This window comes from Hirundo rustica, chromosome 5 (assembly GCF_015227805.2).
Source record: "Hirundo rustica isolate bHirRus1 chromosome 5, bHirRus1.pri.v3, whole genome shotgun sequence".
NCBI lineage: Eukaryota > Metazoa > Chordata > Aves > Passeriformes > Hirundinidae > Hirundo > Hirundo rustica.
Genome location: NC_053454.1, coordinates 7664157 through 7679365, shown reverse-complemented (window position 1 = coordinate 7679365; position 15209 = coordinate 7664157). Strand labels below are relative to the sequence as shown.

Below are 15209 nucleotides of genomic sequence, written 5' to 3'. Positions count from 1 at the left end.
TATCTACATGGAGATCAAACTGCAAACCCATGTAAATGAATAGTATGCTTGAAAGTGGAGCAACAAGCCAAAATATTTTACATTGTGATTTTTATTTAATAAGTTGACAATACCTAAAGGTGTGATGGCCACCTGACAGTGCAATTGACAGAATTTCTCTGCCCCAGAGATCTTTCAATGCAATCACAAAGTGAGAGGCACCTCATAATGTAGAACAGGGAATAAAACAGGACAAGGTGGACAGCGAGAAGGATGCATGAGTCTTCTTATGACCCCATTATATTTGTGTGTAACAACAGTTTGGATTTAACAGGAACCTTTGGATTTTGAGGAGGAAAAAATGCACATCTTGAAGGAGGCACAGCAGCAGATTTCCAACACCTGGAACACACAGTGGGTCAAGAGCACCATCCTCATATTTGCTGTGGCCCTGCCTCCAGCAGGTTTTGTTCAGTACATGCCACTGCTTGTTCGCAAAGGGACAGTAAAAAGCATTCTCTAGTCACTTTTATTTTCATAAACTCCTGGCATCCTCTTCAGCCATCTCTTGACTAGACTGTAGGTTCCCAATCTACACATTGCTTCTGTTTATCCTAGCTCATTTGTCAGCATTTTATATGGTTCTGTTGTATTCTTGTTCTTTATGGAAATGGTCTTGAGTCCTGTCACTCTGTCATACTAAACCTGATTTTACATATTCAAAATCTTCAAAAGTTTCTTTTCACTTGCCCAGAACAGATATTCTAGTTGCTGGGTGTAATTCCCACACCTCCCTGCCAATCCTTTTTCAGAACTGGTGGTATATTAGCTGCTCTCCTGTCACTTGGATGGTTTTGAACAATAATTAATACAGAGCAGTAATTGAATTAAAAGATAATAGATAAGGTGGACTTTAAAAGAGCATGCAAAAATATCCACTAGGAAAATCCTGCTTGTACTGGAGCTACTGCAGACTGAAAGGAATATTGAATTTTTCAGATTCTGAGGAAGAGAATGAGCAAATCCCCCTCCTGGCTGCTTTCTCTTAGTTCAACAGCCCAATTCTGTCCCATGTTTCACTTCCCCAGTTCCAAAAGTAAATCATAAAGCAGAGGTACAGCAAAATGACTGAAAGAATTCCAAATGGTCAGATTTTCTTTTGTTCAAGCCAGTGTCTGTGCAATCACCAAGGGAAAAAATTAATGAAGATCTATAGGTGCTTCCATCTGGCAAATATGGCTGGATTCCTGTCCACCCCTGCAACGAGCCAGCAAGATTACATGAGCCTGGGCGACAGTCCACAGAATAATTCAGCTTCATGAGCAGACCTTTCATCTGAAAAGGAGCTGTTCTGGGACTTCCTCCAAGTTCTGTAATAGGAATGTTCATTTTTAGGTAAAAAGAGGTCCCTCCACATAATGTCTTCCCTGGACAGGTGAATTCCTCTTCCCTGGGAATGAGATGCTGACATTGCTCACTCCATGGTAAATTGATGTCGCTCATTGCTCTGGCAGCGCTGTCACCTGGACTAAAGAGGCTGCTGACCTGAGGAGAATCAGCCCCATCACCCACACCTGCAGTGACTGAGGTGTCACCAGACTGAGGGGCCTGGAGTGCACTGAGAAATCCCTGGGACTAGAGGAAGGGCAGTGCCAGAATGGAAGGGGGAATGGAGGTTGAAATGGAAAGGAGAGAGAAGACAGGTTCAGAGCAAAGCAGGGGAACAAAGCCAAGCCAGAACAATGGGGACAAGCCAAGTGCAGCAAAAGCCAAGGAGCTCTGAGAAGGCATTGTACTGCAGCCAGGACCAGCTGCAGCCCTCCAAAGGAGGCTTTGCTCCCAGAAATCCTGAGAGTGCTCTGCCATGGATAAGGACTGCTGCCCCTTGCCAGTCTCTTGGACGGGAGCTGCAGCTGAGGCTTGCACTGACTTTGCCAAGCAGCCCGAAATGAGCATTGCCAGTGCTCCCATACTGTGTGAATGGACTTAGTGAAAAACACACAGCACAGCTGCTCCTTGAGGGAATTTGGAAAGATAACATCAGAGTCTTCTCTCCCATTCACACTGGGCTTCTCTGCTGGCCTGTGTTCTGGTCACACACACACACAAGGGCATGCTGCACTTCTCAGTGTACAGGGGTTGGTTTTCCCAGCTCTGGACAGGTTTGGGTTGCCACTCAGGCACCCTCTGGTGTACCCCTGCTCCCCAGCTGTTGTTACCATACCTACAGCTGCAGTGGCAGAGCAGGAGTTGTGTTTCCAGCAAAGTCACACCAATTTATTTACAGAAGCAATGCCACAGGCAGGAATTTTCTTCCAAATTCGGCTGAAGAGTTTTTTACCTTCAGATGTCCCATCCACTTCCCAAGCCAGGTCTCAATGCTGGAATCATTCGAGACAGCTGTAAATCACATCAGACAAATTCCAAGCACCTACTCACAGTGCTCAGCCTATTTCAGACATGTGAGTGGACACAGTTTCTTACAATAAAGGGGTAGATGTGAGGATGAAACAATCTCAGCTTTCAGGTACAAAGGTCTTTCTTCGTGCCTGAAACAAAAGGAGCAGTTTTCAAAGGCAACTATGAGGGAAAACCAAAACATTTGGAGGATGGACCAAATACATGTGACCTAATCACTGTGTTTCACTTGAAGCAAAATAAGGCACAGTCTCACCAAAGCAACTTCTTGGCACCACATGGAGCTGTCCTTCAGTGTGATGCTGAGCAGCTGCTGGTGGCAGCATTTGGTACAGCTGGAACTGGCCAGGTTGCCTAGTCCTACCCTGAGTCTCCTTTTTACTCTATCCATTTGACCTGCTAAAATAAAGCTACTAAGAAATTCTCTAGGTTAAGAATGGGGTGTCCAGGGAAGGAGGGAAAGAAACCAAACATTTTAATTAAAGAAAATAACACTCTTCTGCAAGATAACAGAAGGCTCAGCACTGAGATATAAACTGTTTTGGTCCAAAAACAGCAGACATGTAACTCCTCATGACACACACCCCATTACAGGTGACAGAGCTACAATAAGCCTGAAGGTGGTCACAGCACAGACAACAAACAGAGAGGACTTCATCATCTTTAATACACAGGCAAAGCCTACAGGGACCACAATGTCATGTCTCAATGTAACTGGGTAAGTTGCCACAGACATATGTTCATATTAGAGACAAAAAACAGCTGTACATGTCTCTGGGGCACTGTTCTCTAAAATTATCTTGGGGGTTACACTTGGCAAATTCTGATTTAAAAATCAAAGCAGGTACATTTTCTCCCCCCCACCCCCCCCCAAAAATATCAGAAACAGATTTACTGAATTGAGCCCTTACTGGCAATCCAGCAAATGGGAAAAGAGGGAACTTTTTAAAAAAAGATACAGAACAGACAAATACATCAGACACAGGCCCCCAGTCTCATCAGTACATTGGGGCATACATGCTTGCAACATGAACTCCATACAGCTGTATTTTATACAGCTGCATTTTAAAAACTGCTGGACCGGTGACTCTCCTCAGATGTCTCCAGGATTCAGTTCAGTAGATTGGCAGCTACACAGTCACACAGATTTCTCTTTTCCACCTGAAGAAGCAGAGTTTCTGTCTATAAGAGGGAGGAACAACATTATCAAAAAACAAGTATCAGCATTGTAAAAGTAATTAGCTCCAAAAGAAAAGTCCATTTCAGTCTTAGTCTAGAATTTGGAACTAGTGGTATGAGGGGAATTTTGGGGTAAAAATCAGACTTACTGTTTACTGCTCTGCAAAATGACTTAGCTTTTGTAGGATTAATTGGCATACCAACATAGCATGACTTCCTGTGACATGGAAAAAGTTATTTTTCTTTCTTACAATCTAATTTCACCAGCACAAACTGGAGCATAATCTCAGAAGTTCATTAGAGGCTTAACCCCCCTCCCAAATCATGTCAGAAATTTTATTTTAATTAAAAACTGACTCAGAATTTCAATTTAGACTATTACAGCCTGAACCCACTCTCAGTGAAGAAATTCACTTCTTTAACTTCTCCTGTTTCATTAATACAAAAATTCAGTAGTTACTGATAGCATGCTTTGGAACCTAAAACAGAGGAGAGGAGCTGAGCTGGCACAGGGCCATCACCATTCAAACACGTGGTGGGATTCTGGCTTCTCTAAGGAAAGGGGTCCCAAACTGGTGAAAGCAGAGGTCTCTGCATTGAACACAGGTTCATCAATATCAGGAGATCTCTGTTGTCCACAGATCCCTCCTTCTGAAGCAATGAGGGTGGATTGGGAACTTCTCAGAGCTGGAGCTGGGCATGATCAGAAAGGCCTGCACCCTCTTGATGCCTTAAGTTTTAGCTTTCACATTTTTCAGATTCTGTGAGCCTAGGGGTGTAGCTCTGAGCCTCATACTGAGTAAGCTCTCTTCACAGAGCAGGTAGACAAAACAAATCCTTTCGCAGATGGAGACCAAGGACAACGGGTACAAGTTTTCAGGCCCCAAAGCATAAACAACAGTAGACTAAAGAGAGAAAACAATAAGGATGGGACTTTATAATCCAAAAATGTAATTAGACAATTAACCCCAATATGCAAATGGACCCAAACTTATAAAAGTGTGAGACCTTGTGACCGGTCGTCCATTTTGTGACCATTTTGGGTCCACCCTGAGTGTAGCCCTGGCCAGGTTCTTGTAAAGCCCAAGGTGTATCCCTTATGCCTTTTAATAAATATCTACTTTATTCTCTTAGCTCTGCCTAGTCTCTGTTCCAGGTCAGCCTTCCCAAGGCATCATGCTCAGCCTACCTGAGTGAGAAAGGGTTGAGGACCAGGGAGGGGACAGCAGGGCTACGTAAGGAAATTCAGGAATCCTTCCTCTCTTGCACACACACACACAAGAATACACTTGGATGTTTTCCTGGCTGTCTGGAATACTTGTTTCAGTAGATCCACGATGCAGCAGAGGTGTTTGACCTCAACACCATATCTTCACCTCAGTTTTTCTATCATGAGCTGAAGCTGTACCTACAAAGCAGCCTGATCCAAGAGAGAACTCCCCCCTATTATCATGGGATGCAGTAGCTGTGGGAAATCCACTCACCAAATTAATCCTTACTGGTGCAACCAGCTACACATAAAAAAAGGGCACCATAAAGACCACCATCTCTAAACGCCAATCAAACCCATCCTTAACCTGCCTGACTTGTGATTTTTGTATGAGATGGAGTTGCCATGGGATGAAAGGCTGTGCTTTAAAAGATGTGTTTTCCATTGACCCACATCAGCTAAAGGCACTTAGAGCAGAGCTGGGCTGAAGCATCCTGCTCTCCACTTGCCTTCTTAGTGCAGGAAAAGCCATCTGCTGCTCAGGCTTTTTTCCCCAGATGATAAATCTCCAGAAAAACCACAGCCCTGTGGTTTTATATTAAATCAGGTATCACTTTTGATTGTTTCAGCTGCCCTGCAAAACTGAAAAGATCTGATCAGGCTTTGCTAATCACTGAAATGACACTCAATCACCACCTTCTCACCACCTCACTGACATCATTTGCAATGGTTTAAATAAGGGAGGTTGACAGCATGCCAACATCTTTAGAGCCGAGCCCCAAGGCTGCTTACCATTTATATATCTATAATAACATTTTCCTTTTTATTTTCAGGGCCACATCTAGCTTACTGTGCTTTAAACGTTCAAAATAACCACTGACAGTTTATAAAGCAATAAAGAACAAGATGAATGTCAGTAAATACAGGTTTGCTGACTGTTCTGTGAGTATGATCACAAAACTATTTGCATATAGATTTGTTATTACTGCCTGGTGGGTGAAAACATATTTTTTAAAAAAGAAAACAAAACCAGACCGTAACAGCAACACACAACCAACCAAACCAAAACAGGAAAAAAAAAAAAAAAAAAACAAAAAAAACCCAACCAAAACACCAAACCCAAAACAAAACAACAAATCCAAGCAAAAACCATGAAAAGAAATCAGATTTTGAACCTACAAAAAAAAGATGTTAAGTTCCAGCTAAAAATACAGTTACTGGTCTCTTTAAAGCTGTAATGCAGTGTCCACCGGTTAACTCTGAAAAATGGGCTGGAGTTCTGAAAACAAGTGAACTTAAGTGAACACTTCACTTAGAGTGAAGCGTGAAGCCCATGGACTGGATTTCTTTTCTAGGATTTGTTTTATAGTGGATTCCCTGCTGGGCTCTGTCTTGAGGGGCTTCCAGATGCCACAGGGGGCTGGCTGTGAACTGGCTCAGTGGTTGTGCTGGGAGCAGCTCCCTGCCAGCAGCACAAGATGCCTCTCCCCAGTTTATGATCACATACAGCACTTTGGCTGAGTGCTGAACCACAGATATCCCCAGAAAATATTGCCCAGAGTTAGCTCTCACTGCCAAAACAACTACTCCAGCCTGCAGCCTGCTCTGAGGGGCCAGCAGCAACAAAAACAGTACACAGAGGGGTAAACATCGGATATGTGCAGAAATCAGCCCATGAGAAGTGGTCTGAGACCCTTCTCATGCAGCCAGCCTGACAATCAGTGAGGGACCATCACACCAGTGTAGGCTACAAACACAAATGTGGGAAAAGGAAGGAGATCCAGTCTATGGCCTTCATAAAAGGGTCTGTGATCTATGCCAGACTCAGTCTGCCTTGAGACAGCATGTAGATCAACCCAGGGCCAAATGAAGTGTGAGAGCTCTTGAGCAATATTCTTGTGCAATGAAATGATGTACAGGCTTCTCCTGTACAGAACTGCAGGGTAAGATGTGCAGGAGGAATTAAATGAGAATTTCCTCTCTAAGCTTTTGGGAATCCCTCCCCTTCCAACACAGTTAGGAGCTGCTTAGTCATCATCTAACAATCTTGCCTGCAAACAAAGGAGAGTTTTTCAAGGAAATTAATGTCTCCAGTGGGAATATTAACAAAGAGAATTGTATTTTCAGGGACAGGAGTATTTACCCCACAAAGCAGCAAAACAGACTAAAATAGTCAAATGTGAAATATATATGTGGCTGAAAGCAGTGGTCCTAAACCCCAGTTTGCATTAAATTGTGCCACAGCTGAATAATAAAAGTAAGAATGAAAATACCCTAGAAGGCAGTTCCAAGAAGTCCTCAACTACTAAATATTTCCATGTCTTTTGAGGATGTAGGCAGAATTCCTAGCTCAATGACTGGAATAGGCCTGTTCTCATTGTGGGGAACTGAAGGATTTCAATATGAATTCAATTATTTAGATTTTAAAGATATAGGTTTGTTTTCATGGGAATATATCACATTTTCAGTCTTGCTATCAAATCTACAAACGTGAAAGCCAATAATAAGACATTCATCTTAACTTACATTTTTCCTATCCTTATTTTATTTCTTTGGCTGTCTTTTATTTTTATTTTTTTAAAAAGTATTAAAACACAGTTGCTAACTTTGGGGTTCTTATTGCTACTTCTTCTTTGGATATCTGTGTTTTATAAAATTTCTCTTGATCTGCAAGCTGAAGGTTTCATAAAGGTCACTGCCATAGCCAGACACACATCAAGATGTAAAAATTGCATCAAGATGTAAAAATTCTGCTGAAAAGTTCAAAGGTTTGCAGAAGGAAGAGGTGTGCTAGAACCACTTTACAGCACAATCTGAACATCTTGTTTGGGCCGTATAAAGTGCTCAGCAGATTCATTAGTGGGATTTCTTCATGAAGCCCAAAATATATTTGACCTGTAATTACGGAACAGATTTTGTTTAGCTGTAAATGTGCTACATACCAATCTGGTCCTGCTGAAATATTTGTTTATTTTCTTTGTAGTATGTCACAATTCAAGGCATCTTCGTTCATGCACTTGTATTTTCACCTAAACATCAAGGACCCTGCTTGAAGTAACCTCAAACCATTCCTCAAAGACAATAGTTCACGGGCTTTGAGCTGTGAACAACCTTGACCATAGATGAGAAAAGCAGAGAAGTTTCAGTGCCTTCTGTTGAACAATCTGTGCAGGAGTGTATCTATAGCACTTCAGCTACAGGGTACACAGGAGGTGGGGACAAAGCCACCCTCCTGGGACACCACCATCTGACAGCAGCTGGGACACAGGTAGGCACAGATTGCAGCTTGCAGCAGCAAGAGACAGATTCAGCAGCCCCCAGAGAAGGAAGGTACCAACCCTGGCAGAATCTGCACACTGACTGCAAGCCAAACAAGTTTCATTCCCTGGCCTGTTCTACTTTGTGGCATTTTTCATCATTATGAAATCTGAGAAATGTAAAAACTCTCTACAGATGACGTTTCCCCCTCCCCAGCTTCTCCCCCAGGATAAAAGCATGTGCAGGAGAGTATTTTATTTTAGTAGGCTTTTTGTCTGAGCTGGCTCTTTCCTTTTGGGTAATAAATATAAATGATACTCTCACCTTACTCCCCCTGACATAAAAACAAAGGTGTGTGCTCAGCATTTGGAGTGAGAAGAGCAGCACTAATGGCTATAATTTGGAAAGAGAAGGATAGTCAGTTCACACTTTCCTATACTTCCTATTGTCCCTAATACCCGAAAGCAGAAGAAATGTAATTTACCAGTCTCACCTTAGACCACAGGACAGTAAAGTTCACCAAGTGTGCAAAACAAATCCACCTTATCTACCTTTATTCACAGAATTTTCTTTTATATTGGGGGAAAAATAAAATTTTTAAAAAAGGCATTTAATGTTTCCTTACCCTTGTGTCTAGATTATACGCTGTCTTCTTTAAATCCTGCAGAGCTCTCTGCATGAACTCAAAGGCATGGCAATCAACACAGGGGCGACCTATGAGAGCATTTAGGAGAGAATCATGATTGTATGGCATAAAGAATTAACTAGAAGGATTAAACAGTGATTTTGAGTATCAGAAAGAGCTACAGAAAAGAGCCCACAGAGTGAGTGCTGATGTAGGTACTAGCGAACAACCCAGGTAATTGTAATTGGTTCACTATGATGGCCCACCCAGTCTCTCAATTATAAAATAATTACTTCAAATTTACATGAATATTTTTCTTCCTGTTATATTGCTGTTCCACTTTTCCTTCCACCGCTTGTTGTATGGAAACATTAAACCCTTGAGCCTTTCATTCTGCTCCACTAACCCCAGGCACGTTTTCAACCTTATCTTCAGATTTTTCAGAAGTTACGTCTGAAAACATGAACCAGTTCCCTAGAAAAATCTCATCTCCTAATCTAATGTGATTAGGAGATGTGAGCTCTAAATAGAAAATGAATGGAATAAAACTGACTATAATATCATAAAGATAGACCACTTCAGCCTCTAACTTTGAATATGATACAGCTTTGCCCAAACAAACACCCTGTTATTAGCAGGCATTGCTGATAAGCAGAACTGCTGCAATCTGGATTTACTGGAGTGTTTAAGAGAGTGTTCCCAGATCAAGACACCCAGACTGAAGGCCAAAGCTTTCTTTGCCGTGATCACCACGTAACACAGATCTGTGCCCTAACAGAGAGCAAGCAAATACAGACAGGACAAAACATCTTGAACTCATCAGGCCCTACATCTGCTCCCAATTTTGCTTCTCAGTGCCTGTGCCTGGCTGACAACTTCACCAGAAATACTGCACAAGTGAGAAATTCTAAGCCCAGGTTTAGTTTGCTCTTTGGGGTCTGGTGTGAATGAAAGGATGAAATCTAGACAAATGTTGGAAAATTCTGCTGTGCCTGTGGCTTGTCTGTAAACTCATTTTGCAAACACTTGATGCTGGACTGTACATGCCTCTGACATGCTGGAGACTGAGCTTCCAGCTCATGATCTGAGTGCTAACCAGCAACCAGGAATTCTGCCTGCTGGAGAAACGGAGCCTGCCTTATTCTTTAACTGACTGAGAAAAAAACCAAAAAATATATAACCCCCCCATATTAAACACTATTAAAGACCTGCTCCATCATTGTTGTATCATTACCCAACTTCAGTGTTACTTTATTTACAGTGGACAACAGGAGAGGACAGCAGTTTTTCACATCAACAACTTGATGCAAGGACTTGTCATTATGTTTATAAACTAAAACAAACTCAACACAGATCAGTAAAGGAAATTTAGGTGGTTGAAGCCCCCAAGACTAGGGGCTGAAAAAAAATGCTTTCTTGGCATCTACATTGTGAATTTTTTTAAATAAAAATTCCTGACTTTAAAACAGCAAACATTCTCAAGAACAAAATATAGCGAACAGTCGATATTAGTTGAAAAAGTACAAGTCTCTGAAAAGCAAACACAACAATTGCTGGCATAGAAAGGGCTAATACAATGGACAAGAGAAAAGGTGGCAGACTTCAGCTACAAGCAAGACAGCAACTGGCAGGAGACAAGGACGGGAGAGTGAAGAGCTTTGGATGCAGGAGCAAAACAGCACTGGTAGGTTATCACATTGCGGTTTTAAAACAATGTAGGCAAAGCATATCTAAAATAGTTTGAGTTATTTGGGCAGACTTCAGAGTCCTGCAACATGAGAACTTCAGTGGGGGCTGTAGGAGAGGGCTGCAGGGTGGTACATACTTTCAGCTGGAATGGCTGTCCCTGCTTCTTGGTCAGCTCTAGCAGGCTCCGTGACCAGTAGTGCGACCACGAAAACTAAAGGAACTGTAAGGACGGCTCTTCTCAGAAGGCAGGGTGCCAGCATCTTGGGAATGGGTGCTTCTCTGCTAGTCAGGAGACATAAACAGGCTAGTGAGGAACACTACAGGTACACAAAGGCTTTTGTTACAAAGAATTGAATGTTCCTGATGGCTAAAGCATTGTCAGTGCTCCTCTGAAAGAAAACAAAATACCAGAAGATCTAGAGCATGGAGAAAAGTTCTCTGTACCTTTCCAGAGTGTACATAAAACTCAACTGGGAGAGAAGATAAGAAGTTCCTAGGTTTCATTTGAAAGCCAGGATGCCAGCAGCTTTGCCTGGTCTGTGACTTTCTTCTAACTACACAGTCACAGACGTGAATCTGGAGAGCTGGTTCACTGCTAGACTTTGAGATCAAAACTGCAGGGATTACAGAGCTGGCTGAAACAGAATCTGGAAACAAGGTCTTTGGCCTCTGGCTTGCTTTACTGCATCATCTTTTCACAAGCATAATAGCTAAAGTAACCACTAGCATTATACAGCATGCTAACTATAAAAACTCCTTTAAGAAAGTATTTGATGGAAAAAAAATTTCTTAAGCCTCCACAAATTCATAGGTAGAATTTCTAATAGTAAATGCATCAAAACTCTCTGACCTTCTGTCTCCCCTCCTAATCTGGGCTTCAGGCCATTATTTGCAGCTGTCTATTTGCTCCTGATCACCACAGCCAGGCCACACCATGCCCTGAGGTTGGTACAACCTGGTCCAGCAACAGTTTCCCTTCACAGAGAGGCAAGTTTTTAAATAAGTTTCAAATTAGGTATTTTCTTGATCCAACAGGTAAACTGTTCAGAGCAAAAGGGACTGGCTCTAGTTGCAACTGCTTGTTAGAGACCTCAAAGATTCTGGCACACTGATGTTCTTAGCTCAACCAAGTTTACCTTTCCCTCCTGTACATCAAAATGGAAGGAAGACTTAAATAAAGCTAAGTTATGGCAATACAAAAAAATCCACATAAAAACCCCATTCAGCTAATTGTGGGAAAGCAGGACAACATTCTGTCTCTTTCTGATTTTCAAGTTGGTGCTTACTGAGCAAGAGATGTTGCATAAGAGCATTAGATCTGCATGTACTGAATGCAAGAGGACAGCACTCCCCAGAACAGATTGTATTTCACATTTAGAAAGGCAGTAGAGGGAGGCAGGAGAAGGAAGGGTTTTCCCCATTTTGCCACAAACACAGAACAGAACAAGGCTGCTCTTCAACATGTGCAATCCACCTTTTCAGACACAGCTAAAAGTGAAGCTGAAAATTCTTGCAGCCAACACTTGCAGCATGTGCAAACCTGCAATTTGCCCAGGGAAGGAACAGCATTATACACATCTCTTTCCTGTGCACCTCGACCTAAACACAAGAGGAGGGAATGAATGGTTCAGAAGCAAGAGACAAACATGTACAAGTAGCCACAGATATACTTGAACCCATGGCAACAAAAAGAGAGGGTAATGTAATTTCTTATACCCTCATATTGGGTTTCCTGTCCCACCCACTATTTAGATCTGATGTGATCCTTTTTCTTATGTCTACAATCCCTAAAATAAAGGGATTAAAATCACTAAAAGTGGCTTGGCTTTTCTTGTTTTAATTAATGGTGATCTGCAATCAAAACAAGTACAATCAAAAATACCAGTCTTTGCAATAGGATGCAGCAGAGTGTCTCGAAGTAATGGTAAATTAGGACAACACCAGCCTCTTTTGGAAGTACCTGATGAAGAAGCCTCCTGATCAGTAGGAGCAGAGGCTATTCTCATAGTTGACTATGAGTACTACAAAGATTCAATGAAACAAACCAAACACACTGTTAAACTTATTCTGGGTACTTTACCCATCACCCACCCCAGAGTCAGCTCAGCTTTGTATGTGAGCCCCACTGCAAACAGCAGCTTCTCTCATGCAGCAATCATCTTAAATCACACCTAACTCCTGCCTCTTAGTTATTGCATGGGAATTTGCAAGGAATAATCATGACAGGCTTCAAGGGTGGTCTCTCTGCTACGCAACTGGAAACAGAGATAGATCTGTGCATGGACTTCTATGAAAGAGAAAAGTCACCCCCTTTAACAAAGGAAAAAATATCAGTACCTGGTCTTTCTCTTGTCTTTGTGATGGTTTCTTTGAAATGGCCGCTGGAAACTGCTAAGAGAACAAGTGCAGCGTTTCTGAGCATGTGCACTGTCTCTTTCTAACCTTCTCTGAAAGAGGTTATTACTATGGGGAGATTTCTGCCATGGCAACAATGCAGAGCACTGCAGCACACAGCGCAGATTTAAAGAGGCACAGGCTGTGTCTCCCAGGTCTGGGGAAGGATGTTTCTGCTCTGACATACAAGATCCAGCAGTGACTCACCTGCTTTGGGTAAGGTTTTTAAAGCCAGGCCATTTGATTAATCCCTCTTGAAGTCTGCTGAACGGTTTTCCTGAAGTCTGAGCAGCTGGATGTGGTGCCTGATCGAAGCAACTTGCTTCTCTAGAGCCTGAAAATACCCATTACAAACCACAGCTTCTTTATGGGAAATGAGGACAGACCAGGGCTTGCCCTCAGGAATTATTCTGTGCACTGCCTGCCACCTGAATGGTTCTGAGCTACAGGGGTCATAAGCACCCGTTCCTGCTTTCCCAGGTGTTTCTGTGATTCCAGTCCCTGGGCTGCCAGGAGCAGCTGCAGCCACTAAAACTCTGAGTGGGAGCTTGAGCCCAAACTCAGAACCTCTCTTTTCCAGCCTGCACTTCTATCCCCCCCTATGAGCTGCACTCCAGGACAGCAATGACTGCACTTGTTCTGCATGCAGGAATACAATGGAATGCAGGTGATAAAAGTGATTTCGTCAAATCAAAGCTAAATTCAGAGATTACATCACCCCTCAAAAACCACATCTCCCATCACAAATTAGACACCAGCCGTGCTTGTTTCAGAGAAAATGAGCCTATCTGAGGGCAGACACAGCCCTGTGGAACGTCCGCAGACCTTCAAAAGGTCAGTGCACTGTGTTTGCTTTAGCTGCTTCAGAGGAGACTCAATCTTCAGTGATTTCATGGTGAAAGTTGGGGGCATTCTGTGCCCTGGAAGGTCAGGCACACAATTTTTTTTTTTTTTTTTCCCCTCCCATGAGCAGAAACTTCTCAGAATTATGACTGAATTGATGGCTAACATTTTTCTTTTCAAGTTGTTCTATAACCTGTCTCTCCTGTACAGCCTTAGAGGGGAATGGTTTGCTTCCATTAATTCAGATAAGTAAGAATTTCAGGTAAGTAAATTTCAGTTTGTTTACTGGGTAACTATGCTGCTGTTTGAAGTTACATCATCCATGAGCAGAGTCAAGAGAGGATTAATTATAGTACTGCCATCCTTACACATCACAAAAACAGAAAGCAGGGGAAAATAATTTTTAGAGACTGTTCTTTTGCAAAAACAAGATTTAGCATTGCAGAGATAACGATTTGGTTTTATTTAGTATCTGCCTATACATAAATCACAAATGCAAACCTTCATTCATGATCACCCTCTGCCCTCTCGCACCTTGGCCTGTCTTCCTGATAAATAACACAGATATTCATATAGCGACACGCACATCACCTGCCCCCCTCTCTCTATATATGCCTCTTCTTAGCCTGATCATTCCCAGTAAATCTGTTCTCCTGGATCCTGTCCTTTCTCTATCACAACAGTAACACCAAGCAGCCAATCCTGGTACCTTGGGTGTTATCACCGAGTCATTCTTCTAGACCCATGCAATGGGCTTCCAGTTCCACTAAATAAACTTTAAAAAACTATTTCTGTCATTCAGGTGCTAAACTGCTTGCTCTAAGCATCCCATTCTAAGTATTGCACTGTCTCTTCTTTAGCCTTGTCTTAGATCTATTTATCCTTCAAGGAACAACTTCCATTTCAGTATTTTAAACACATTTCCTCTTTATTCACTTCTCTCCACTCTCTTAAGCGCCAGTTTTTCTCTTCACTGAAGCTAAAATTTTCTCAAGTTTGCCGAGGAGGAGGAGGTAGACATTCCATTTCAGGGTATTTTTCACAGAATCACAGAATGTCCTGAATTGAAAGGGACCCACAACAGTCACCAAAGTTGAACTCCTGGCCCTGCACAGAACCATGCCCAAGAGTCACACCATGGGCCTGAGAGCATTGTCCAAACGCTTCGTGAACTCTGTCAGGCTGGTGACCATTTCCATAGGGAGCTTGTTCCAGTGCCCAATCACTCTGGGAGAAAAACCTTTTCCTAATGTTCAACCTAAACCTCTCCTGACTCAGCTTCAGGCCATTCCCTCGGGTCCTGCCCCTGTCACCACAGAGCAGAGATCAGTGTCTGCCCCTCTTCCCCTCAAGAGGAAGCTGTAACTTCAATGAGATCTCCCCTCAGCCTCCTCTTCTCCAGGATGAAGAGTCCAAGTGCCCTCACCCACTCCCTGTACAGCCCCTCCAGACCTTCACCATCCTCACAGTCTCCTTTGGACACTCTCTAATAGTTTCATGTCTTTCTTATATTGTAGTGCCCAAAGCTGCCCCCAGCATCTGAGGTCTGGCCACCCCAGAGCAGGGCAGAGCAGAGTGGGACAATTCCCTCCCGGCCTAGCTGGAGATGCTGGG

The 15209-nt window shown here is 42.7% G+C and overlaps 1 protein-coding gene across 4 annotated transcripts; it reads right to left on the bottom strand.

Moving 5' to 3' along the window:
• Nucleotides 1–3046: 3046 nt before the first annotated feature.
• On the bottom strand, nt 3047–13198 carry LOC120753348 (neuropeptide-like protein C4orf48 homolog). Of its 4 annotated transcripts, none has more exons than XM_040065446.2 (4): nt 12960–13198; nt 10495–10640; nt 8670–8758; nt 3047–3579 (listed from the first exon to the last, which is right to left on the bottom strand). In XM_040065446.2, exons 2-4 carry the CDS (start codon nt 10616–10618, stop codon nt 3508–3510), a joined length of 285 nt encoding a protein of 94 aa, XP_039921380.1. In that variant the 5' UTR covers nt 10619–10640; nt 12960–13198; the 3' UTR covers nt 3047–3507. The 4 variants fall into 4 exon arrangements, with proteins under 4 accessions (XP_039921380.1, XP_039921379.1, XP_039921381.1 ...); XM_040065445.2 differs by having other exon boundaries at nt 10495–10637; XM_040065447.2 differs by lacking the exon at nt 12960–13198 and adding an exon at nt 12696–12936.
• Between the last annotated feature and the right edge of the window lie 2011 nt (nt 13199–15209).